This window comes from Columba livia, chromosome 13, assembly GCF_036013475.1.
Source record: "Columba livia isolate bColLiv1 breed racing homer chromosome 13, bColLiv1.pat.W.v2, whole genome shotgun sequence".
In the NCBI taxonomy this organism is placed as follows: Eukaryota; Metazoa; Chordata; class Aves; order Columbiformes; family Columbidae; genus Columba; species Columba livia.
Window position 1 is genome coordinate 19,401,596 of NC_088614.1, and position 11,032 is coordinate 19,412,627.

At 38.2% G+C, this 11,032-nt stretch overlaps 1 protein-coding gene across 4 annotated transcripts; it reads left to right on the forward strand.

Annotated features, from left to right (window-relative positions):
* Nucleotides 1–893: 893 nt before the first annotated feature.
* LOC102088328 (hypoxanthine-guanine phosphoribosyltransferase) lies at nucleotides 894–10,863 on the forward strand. 4 transcript variants are annotated; one of them, XM_005507111.3, is made up of 10 exons: nucleotides 894–1,281; nucleotides 1,862–2,903; nucleotides 5,004–5,110; nucleotides 5,588–5,771; nucleotides 6,664–6,726; nucleotides 7,269–7,286; nucleotides 7,464–7,546; nucleotides 8,575–8,621; nucleotides 9,301–9,377; nucleotides 10,274–10,863. In XM_005507111.3, exons 2-10 carry the CDS (start codon nucleotides 2,886–2,888, stop codon nucleotides 10,319–10,321), a joined length of 645 nt encoding a protein of 214 aa, XP_005507168.1. In that variant the 5' UTR covers nucleotides 894–1,281; nucleotides 1,862–2,885; the 3' UTR covers nucleotides 10,322–10,863. The 4 variants fall into 4 exon arrangements, with proteins under 4 accessions (XP_005507168.1, XP_064884601.1, XP_064884600.1 ...); XM_065028529.1 differs by lacking the exon at nucleotides 10,274–10,863 and having other exon boundaries at nucleotides 9,301–9,512; XM_065028528.1 differs by lacking the exons at nucleotides 894–1,281; nucleotides 1,862–2,903 and having other exon boundaries at nucleotides 4,722–5,110.
* Nucleotides 10,864–11,032: the final 169 nt, after the last annotated feature.

Consider the following 11,032-nt stretch of genomic DNA (forward strand, 5'->3'; position numbering starts at 1 on the left):
CACTGACATATTAAACCATAACAAATCTATTTCAACATTCAAGTAAACAGACCGCAATCTTTTTTCAAATCATTAATTTGGCCACTAGCTAATGACAGCAACGGTGTTTCTTAAATGGCATCTTCCCAAAAGTAACAATGACCTGCTAGCCCACAGGAGAGAGGCCTCAGAAAGCTAAGGTCGGCTGCTTCCAGGAGGCAACGGGAGGAAAGCAGGCGCGTAGGAAGGTCAGAGGTACAACAGGGGCAGTCAGGAAAATAAATTGGCCACTGTTGTACAGCAAATAAACTGTGTGTCAGAACTGCGAATAAAATCCAGAAGTCCCGACTCCTTGTCTCTCTGCTCTACTGCTCCAGTCCTAACCAGACACTCTCTCAAAATGACTTTCTAATAAAGATAGTCCAGGAGACTGAAATATTTTTCCTATCTACAAAACAAATGTAGCAAAAGGTATATAATAGTTTCCTTCACATAGTCTCTCCACCATTTATGTTACGGCCAGAACAACTTTGTTAATAAATATTGTAAATTTCTCCCAGGTCAACAACCAGAACGTTCGAGTCTGCACAACTTGTCATTTGTCTATTCAGGAATTCCTGACAGGGTATTTTCAAGAATTTTCCAAACTTAAACCCGAGTCACCTTTTACAGGGGTGTTTCCTTCAAGTTCTGCCATCAACCAGTCTGCGTTTGCTAGATGTTGGGGATATTAGAGGAGTGGTCAAAGCAGAAGCCCTTCTCAAGCACAACATTTATAAATATCCAGTATTGGTCAAGACTTAGATCACTTCTCTCTTTCAGTAAAAGAATAAAAATCTCATATTCAGACAGACAGAAAATCACCAAGGAAGGTATGGGTATGAAGGTTCATACTAATGAAAACTTCCATGTCAAAGAGCTACATAATCTACAGGAGTAGATATGATAAAGACTTAAAACTGTGCAATTGTTTCTAATTTCTAATTGCAAACATGTACTGTCTACCATGGGATGTGCAGTGTGGTTTTCCAAACAGCATTTTAGCAAACCAATTAAACAGCTGGTCTTATCTAACACTTAAAAATGACAAACAAAATAATAGATTTAGGATGGACTTCAAATTACTGAAGTTGAGCCATTTCAAAGGGTATTAATCAGGTTTCCTAATAGCACATCAGCCACTGAATACAAGTGCTCGGTTTTCATTCAGAGCTGTACCAGCCCCTCGGAACAGGGAGCCCATGGGTGAAGTCTTCAGTGGTGCAAATCAGAGCAGTTTTCCTGGAATCCACAATTTTCAAGGTCAGAACTGATCTAAATATTTAAGATGCCTGTTTTAAATTAGCTGGTTGTATTTGCATTTCGGTGAGATATCGGTATACTTATGAACTGAACACAGAGCTTCCTAGTCTAGAAAGTTTGCTTAATAAAATGTAGGTTTTTCTTCCCCTGTGGCAGTATTGTCTTCCACGGTAGAGACTTCCCTCTAGCGGACACTTTCTCCGATGTTTTCGGTAATTTAACAGAAAAGTTGTACAAAACATCCAATGTCATGTGTTTGTATTCTGGTTTAAAATAATTAAAAAGAAATGCCTGACAGGACTTAATAAGTGCCTATACAATGTTTCTTAAGGACCTTTAAAATCATTGCAGCAGTCTCAAGACCAGCTACTTCAAACTGTAATACAATGTAAAACTCTTTAACAAACTTAGGTATGTAAACAGGTATGTAAACAGCAAAATCATGTCCTGAAAATCTAATTACTGATGCAGCAGTTGAGGGAACAGATAAAAGGACAAAGAGCATGTTGTTCTGTATTGACTGGCTGCTGTTCTACCAAGCTACCAGCGCTGAGCTAATGAATCTCCGGTCTGTTTGCAGGGGTTACACTTACTGGCTCTTTCCGTCTCCTTTTATTAGAGGAGGGCAACAGATTGATACGCGACTTGCCTGGTGCACTGGTTTACTCGACACGTCTAACTTGGAAAAGAACAACTTGGGGCTCCTATATTGAATTATCCCAAGTGATATCAGCCAAGATCTGAAGAGTATCCCTAAGTCTACAAAGAAATGAGAAAAACCTTCCTTCATTAATGTGCTCTCTCTCCAAAAAAACACAGAACTGGGTGAATTAATATAATGTACCCGAGCTGGTAAGAACATTCTGTAACATGTTGCATGCAGGCTGGCTTTAGCTCATTTCATTAGTAGGATTAATTTTTGGAAATCTAAGATTTTCATGTTAATCCCAGATAATAGTGCAGTTTGGTACATTAAAGTAATCAGATTACAATGAATGTCAGCATCATTTGATTTGAAATGATGTGAAGCATGTTACTGGAACTATCACCCCCCTCATTTTATGACCTGGAAGAATGTCAGACAGGGTTCCCATGTCCGAACAGCTGCAGACCTCTGCTGCAAGTTATCTCTAAAAAGATGGCTTTGCTTATTCAAATACAGATTTTTTGACATCAAGCTAGCACAAGAATTTTAAAAACACAACATAAAAATACCTTCTACACATCTACCACTGAATCACCATCTGCTACAACCAAATATCTGATTGGTGTTTTCAATTAAAAAAACACTACCCTACCTAGACCTTCCCACAAATTTGATGCATGAGCTTCCTTTTCGCATCTCCCTCGTTCCCCGTACCTTTACTCTGATTGGTTACAGCAGGGCTCATATCTATTTTATTTCTGGTTAATCTGATTAAGTAAGAACCTGGGATTGTGATGTCAATGCATTAGTAGAAGGAAGTAATTCTTCCTGTAGGAAGGATGGCAATTGTGACCTTTCAGAAGCAGGTCATGATCTGACTGCAAGATGAAAGTAAAGCAAGACAAACTGCAGTAAGAATAACCAACTCATCCTCTGATAGCATAATTCAAGTAAGATTATGGCGCATGGACTGCAGGTAAGAAAGCACAATGCATTTATATTTGGTTATTGAATCGAAGGGAGCTTTGGGTGTGGGGAAAGAGGTTATCCTCAGCAAAGGTAGTAGAGCATTAGAAATACTGACTAATGAAAGGCCTTGTTTCTTACATTTACCCAGGAGAAAAACTGGCTTTCAGAACAGAGGCATCTTAATAGACTCAATACTTTACAAAATTACAGCATGATTTATTTGACTTTAATATAACTCTAGTAATATTCTTTCATTCTGTGCTGATGAAACAATACTTATTTATGAATCTCTTTATAATACAAAATTGTTGTAGTTCATTTTGTTGCTTTTTCACCCTTAAACTCAGAAACCTACATCAGTAAATGAGCAACAGACGAGATTGAATCTAAATTAAACAAATAATTCCTCAAGTTATAAGCTCATTATTTAAAAATTTAATGACTTTGTGTGATAGTTTAGTAGATTGCTTTATTATAATGTGATGCTGCTATATTATTTAGCATGTGCCACAATACAAATGCTTTTATGAGCCTGTAAGGTACATGCAGCATGTTGCTATGGTGATGTGGTGCTCGAACTGATGCAATCCTTAAGGTTGTGTTCATGAACCTTTCAGCAGACCTTAAAAAATCCTTCTCACATAGTAGCAAAGAAAGATATGAATGTAGTAGGCGCTGTTTGCACAGAAATCTCAATGAGCATAATTGTTAACCAAATAAAAGGTACTAAACTGCACCGCTGCAGTAGCTATAAGCAGTAATCACTATGAACACCTTATGCTTCAATATTAGCTTGATTCAATAATTACATTAACACAGTCAAAGCGCGTCCCTCACTTGCGCTGAACTGGTTGTGATGCCTCCTATCAAATGCAGCAGGGAGGGAAATCCATTGGCAGCAAGGCTGAACTTGCACTCACTGTGCTGATGAAAGCCCAATTTATAACTGCAAAAGCAAATTTTAAGGCTGAAACCCATTAAATATGGCAATGACTATCATGATTGGGCAAAAGAAAAACTGCTCAAATTACAGGTAGTGTAGTCATTGCTTTTAAGCTGCAGTTATGCAGAGTGCAATAGAGATGGGGATTTGGAAAAAATAAAAGGCACTTATAAAACTATTTATCATTTCAGTGACTATCCTTAAAGGTGCTTTTTCTGTACTCCAAATGAAAATTAAGCTTCTGTGTTCCGGGAGTCTCAAATAAACACTCTTTCGAATTTGACCAATGCTTCTAATTATACTCTATTGTCAGCGCTTCCTGTTGACAGTATCCCACTCCCCGCATGTGTGTTCGTCTGTCACCACTAGCAGCCTCACACAGGCAGAAATGAGCCCATTTCAAACTGGCCAACTGGGTTAATGTAACACTCAAAGAGCAGTTAGCAGTTCTGCCCTGCATTCAACCTGCTCATGGATCAACCAGCCCGATCTGCAGCTGATTCCAGGGTAACTCCCAGCACCTCTTCCAAGATTAATAAAGCACAAACAAACCGAATTTAAAAACAATCCTTCACTAAGCTTTCGCTTCACTGACTTCGGCCACAAAGAAAACAGTAACCAAACCAGCCAAAAGAGTAGTGCTGGCACCAGAACCAGTGCTCATCTGCAAGGCTGTTCTGTAAGTCTAACTTGGAACATCAAGGCCTCTCAATTTTGAGTGCTTGCAGAATACAGTTCAGGCAGTATCAGATTCTATATATGTTGCTTTGTACTGTGATAATCTGTTATTTGAAATTCTTGTTGACACCTGTGTCTGTAGTTTTATCTTTAAATGAAGTCGGCTATTTACAGTAACTTCAAAATAAATAGCAGTAATTGTGTTGTTTTGGGTTTTTTAATGACTTGATGGATGAGAACTTCTCTGATAATGACTGGGGCAAAGTAGTTATATATCCATTCGCACCTCTGATAAGCACACTAGCTCCTGAACCATCAGACAGATTGGCCTGTTCTATCAGAAAGCTCGAAAACTCTCAGATATATTTTTATTTTGACACATTATTGGGGGGATGGGGAGAGGAGTCTTTCTCTGCATTATCAGAGACTGGAAGGTTTTTTCCTGCATGGCTCTGTCTATTAGAGCTATTTCCCTTTCCCTTGCAGATAAGAGATGAAGAAAGCGGCTACAACAAAAATCTATTTTGTATTCCTAAGCATTATGAAGAAGATTTAGAAAGAGTTTTCATTCCTCATGGACTCATCCTGGACAGGTATGAGGGTAAACAACAAAGAGCAGTGACAGTGATGCCAATTAAGCATTTCCCACCAAATGAAGAGACTGAGGCCCTGACCCGCGTAGCCCACAGGAAATATGGAAACTCTGCAGCTGTAACACTTCTGTTCTCGAGTTCTATACAGGACGAGATTTATGGAAAGGATTCCTCCCAATTATCTCAAATATCTTTATATCTTATCTCAAATATCTTTAAACTCTCCTACCATGCTTTGTTTAAATACATGGATTAAATCACCAGTATGCCAAGTGGAGTAGGCATCATCTTGTGAACTGCAAATATCTAACTTTCCTATGTCTTAATATGCTGGTTTGCTGGTTATAAAAACCTAACAGCGAGACCAGAATTTTAACTTGAACATTGCTTAATGCATAGAAAAACAAATATGATACACAAAACGCTTTACAGTATTTGTGGTTTGTTTGGTTCTGTTTGTTTGTTTTTTCTTTCCAGGACAGAACGTTTGGCTAGAGATATCATGCAAGATATGGGAAGCCACCACATCGTTGCACTCTGTGTCCTTAAAGGAGGCTACAAATTCTTTGCTGATTTGCTGGACCATATAAAAGCACTAAATCAAAATGGTGACAAATCTGTGCCTGTTACTGTGGATTTTGTTAGAATAAAAAGCTACTGTGTAAGCAACTTCCTTTTCTTTGGGAAACGGACTTTCCTCATAGATCGATACTTTGAATACTGGCAGCTTACATGAAAACTCCACAAAACCCAAGTTTATGCATATATCCTGTTCAAAGCAACTCAATTTATTACATATTGAAAAGCAACTGATGTACTGATCTGCCCCAATGATCAGATATTGCATATTCACTGGAATTAACATAGAGCAGGACACCTGACAAAGCCAGGCTCAGGTCTCCAATGTCCTCTTCTCCAGCCCAAAGCTTCCACACAGGTTTTGCTGTCTTTACCATGGCACCCTTTGGTGGGGGGGAGTATGGAGAGGAGCTTAGCATCAGAGACTTGTTCATTGTCTCTCTCTACATTATTTTTCTTTAATTCCTTTAGCTAATATTGGAGAGATTTGTTTTCATAATCTATGTGTTGGGAAACAGGTATCTCATGCCTGAAACAATCACAGTTGGCCTGAGACAAATACTGTAAAGCACTTACTTGTGCTACATTTTTCTGTTTTATCTTCTCCCCTTTTTGAAGGCTGGAGCTCTGTGCACTGATCACTATTTACCCCATACTAAATACAACAATTTACAATATCCTATAATTTTTTAGTGGAGTTCTAAATCAAATATCTAGTAGAAAAAATAGCTGAAAGCAATGGTGTCTGTTCCATGAATAAGATGTACTCTTGTTCCACACAAACGTCTGTCTGCACTGATACTTAACTCTCTCCTCTTGCTTTCAGCTACTTAAAAGCTGTTTTACTGAAGCAGCGCTGTGTAAAATTGTGTCATTTGACAGACGAAAAACAAAAGCAGCACACCATTCACACACACACAAGATAACACTCCTGAGCATGTTTTACGTGACTTCCCTCTTCTTTCTCATTCTAGAATGATTCACCGACAGAAAAAATCAGTATTGTTGGTGAGGAACTGTCTACACTAAATGGGAAGGTATGAATTAGCATCTTCAGCTTTTAAGGGGAAAGAACAGTTTGTGTGTATCTTCCAGGAAGCCCAGCTTTATTAAGATTTTGATACTACCTATTCACAGCCACTCCATACTGATTTAAAATGCCATGCTTTGAAACAGTGAGCAATTCCCACAGATCTCAGTGGAAACTTGAAGTGATCAGTACTGAATGCTTCTAAAGATCCTACTCCACATTTTATCGCACAGCCCCCAGAAACAGACCATCTTAAACTGACTCATGCAGTATGGTTCTAGATTGCTATTCCTATACACAGAATAACATATAAAACCTGACATAAGTGGCTTTCTAGTAGCATTTTATGCTTCCGTAAATACTTACAGAAGGACTCTTGAGAAAGCACTAAAATAATATAAGTAGTTAAGTGACAAGCTCCTTTGAAAATCAATTGCAACTTACAAGTAACTCATGTTTGTAGCACAAACTTTTCCAGGCTGTATAATTCACTGAATGTTGTCATGTAAATATTTCCTTTTCTTTTTCTCCCTACATGATCTTTTCCAGAACGTGTTGGTAGTAGAGGTAAGTAAAGACTAGAGTGTGGAGGGAGGGAACAACACGGACTTTTTTCTCCCACTTTTGCAATACATATTGCATATGAAAGGATTGCTGACTTTTTTCATATACTTTAAATTAATCCACTGACAATCTGTTTTTTCTTTCAGACTCAGAGGATAATTTATTTTTTATCTCTTTCAGGACATTATTGAGACTGGTAGAACAATGAAAGCGCTGCTTTCAAAACTAAAAGACAACGAACCAAAGATGGTAAAAGTTGTAAGGTATAATGATATGGCCGCTTACTAACGTATTGTAATGAGAAGGTATAGCAAAATCATTTAGGTGAATAGTCAGTGTACGCTGGTGGATGTTTGATTTTGTTTAGTTTGAAGTTTTGGGGAAGAGGAAGTAAAAGCAGGAAGCAACCCCCACCCAGCTGGTGAAAACTGAGTATTTATTACACTGGGAGATTTACATACGCACTACCACCCTCATTGTTAAAACAAATAACAAGGCTCCCTAGCTCTCTTTGCATAGTCCATCAAGCCTGGATTCCCTGTTTTTTACCTCCTTATGTCTGAAAGAAATTCAGCTCTTTCCATAGGTTTCCTAACTCGGTTGCCTCAATATTTGAATCAAAACACTTCAAATTTTTCTTAGTATGCTCAGTCATACAGGTTTCCAGAATCTAAGAGTTTGCCAGCACTTGCAAGATGACTTCAAGTGCCATTCTAGATCTGCTTTTAGATGACCTGTAAAATGGCTTTTTGGGGAATATTCCTGTCTCTGTCAAGTAACCACAGTGCTTTGAGAAAACACTTCTTGTTTTATATACTAGTTATGGTCCTCCCAGTGACTGTCCAGAAGCTTCTCAGTTTCTTCAGAAATGCACCGGAAAAGCAAGAATGGATATCACTTTGTGGAAGAAATTGTAGTGCCACTGCACAGCTCGTCCTCTTCTCCCTCCCTCCCCGCTAAAATCTTTACACGACACTTGAACTTGCTTACTTGTCCATGCTATTCTAGTTTGTGGATACATTGCTACATGAAAAGATAACGATTTGGGATACAGAACTGAAGAGGACTAAACATAAAAGAGTAAAGTCACTTGGACCTTCAGAAAGAACCTAGATCGGAGCCTTTGTTTCTTCCTCAGTTATAAGGCTGAACACTATTCCTTTCTGTCACAATAATCTTGTTTCATTTAACTGCATGATTGTAGAAGCTTATGGGGAGGGGCAGGAGAAGTATGCAGCTTAGAGCAAGATATATTTAAAAAAACCATAACCTTCTCTGCTCTGTCGTACAGCCTGCTTGTTAAAAGGACAGGTCAAAGTCCAGGTTACAGACCAGACTGTAAGTACTGAGCTTTTCTGGTTGTCCAATATATGATCTCATAGCTTCACTTAACGTAGTAAGTCTGAAAACCGGCATGTGTGTTTCAGTAAGGCCAAGTATCCCAATTGGGATAAAATACATTAAAAATGTAAGCTGATGACCAGCTATACCATGCTGAAACCTCATGACCACCTTCTTTTTTTTCCCCCAGTCAGTCTGAGTGCAGGTTTGGCTATTTGTCACCAAATACCCAAAACAGAATCAAACCTTAACTTTGTGGTGTTTGGCTTTGACCCTAAAAGGCATTTGTTTTGACTCTGCTTTAAACTTGCCTTGTTTTCAGACTGAAAATCCCTACTGAGTTACAGTGCATCTACCTTCACACAAGTAAAACCTCACTCCCTGTCTCCCTCTCCCAGGACTACCTCATAAGTAGGTTCTAAATAATTATTTCGTTCTTAAAACGCATTCTCTTATACTAATTGCATTACTAACTGATGGGGATGGTATAGATTATAACTATCGTCATCAGTTTACAGCTCTGATTGTTAAAGCAGCATGCTAATTACCTCAAAAGCAAGACGATGTATTTGTTAGGTATTACTCTTAAAGAGCTGAAGCAAGTCTGGAATACAAACTGTGTACTTAAAAGCTATTTACAGCCTCCAAGTATAAAAACAACTGTATCTTGTTACAGATATAGGATTTGAAATTCCAGATAAATTTGTGGTTGGATATGCTCTTGATTATAACGAATACTTCAGAGATCTGAACGTAAGTACATACATGTGTGCCTCAACTGTTACACATATGACTGTTACCACAGGTAACCACCAAGAATATTATCTTGCACCAGGAGCTTCTCAACAATTAGCTTCAAATCTGACTAAAAACCTCCATTAAAAAGGCAACAGCATTATTAACATTTCAAGCTGATAAATCAATGTAAATGCGTAAGAATTTGTTTATTCCTTACCCTTTTATGAATCTGCTCCACAAGTCTGGTGGTCCGATATTCTGCATCCTCCAGGATGGCTGGCAGCACAGTGCTGGTCCTGTCTGAAAATAAAGCAACTTGTAATTTGGCTTTACCTTGATGTTTGTCTTAGTGAAATCCTGTGTTGCTCTTTCCTAGCCAGCTCTTTAGGATGTCTGCATGTGAAGGTTCCTTCTACACTGTATAACATCTCCATCAAGATCTTTTTCCCTCTGTTCCATTAGTCTCCTTAGACTGCACTGAGTACTAGACTGGGACACAACAAACCTGATAGAACAAGCTGTTCTATTCTTCCTTAGCTTTTAAAAGTCCTTTCTTAAACCTGATCAAGTGGGAAAGTTTTTCACTTGAAAGTCTTTTTAATAAGACAACCCAGTTCTGTTAAAGACACATATTGGATTTGTGCTGTTGCAAAGCAATATGAAGGATACAATAATTGAATAAACCTGACCTCTTCAGAATATACAAATCTGTAAATTACAGATGAGCCTGGAAGCAACATTATCACCTCAATTTTACTGCAAGTAGTAAGCTTGCAATCAAACTCGCAAAGACTACTGTTCTGCTGTGTTTTCCTTACAACGCTAGGAATAAGACTGAATGGTTTTTTGCATTTTCTTTGAAGGTAAAGATTGACTAAAGTTGTATTTTTGGTTTGTTTGGTTTTTTTTAGCACATCTGCATTCTGAAAGAGAAAGCCAAAGAGAAATATAGGATCTGACAGCAGCCTTCTGGAACAACAGTTCAGTGGCACATACAGCTGTGTGGACGAACAATAAGTCATCTAGTGATTGTGCTTTTTTCACTGAAAAACAACAACATTTTCTAAATTTACTAATCGATATATGTTTTCTGATAAAGATTATTAAAAACAGCTTAAAGGTGTTCAAGATTCAGTGAAACCTGAACAGAATACTGGCCATAAAATGTGCATAATATTCTGCTGGAATACAGGGGACACAGCTCAGACATGTACATATGCACATAATTACATTTTGGTTTTAATTTACTACTTGAAGTAATACATTATGCACATTGTACACGAACTGCATTTACTTTTACCGGTGAGCTTGTGTTTGTAAATATATACATGTACAATACAAATAGGCTGAAAAAACATTGAAGGACTTGAGGTTAATTAATTCAACAGTACAAAGTCCATACTGCGTGGAAAACACATTTGGTTCCCCAGCTTAACACAATGTAAAGAAACAAACAAATAAAAAGTAAACATTAAGGTAACTACCCTGGGTAGTTCTTACACATTCCATGTAACTTAGGGTGCTGTGTCTTGCTTTTTGAGGGACCACGTGTTGACTACAGCAATGTTACGCTACAGACTGGATGATAAACCACTATGGTGGGAAGTTACTTCTGCTACCTCAGTGTCCCTGAAGAGAACTGGGAGCTGGATTTTACCGCCCAGGACCAG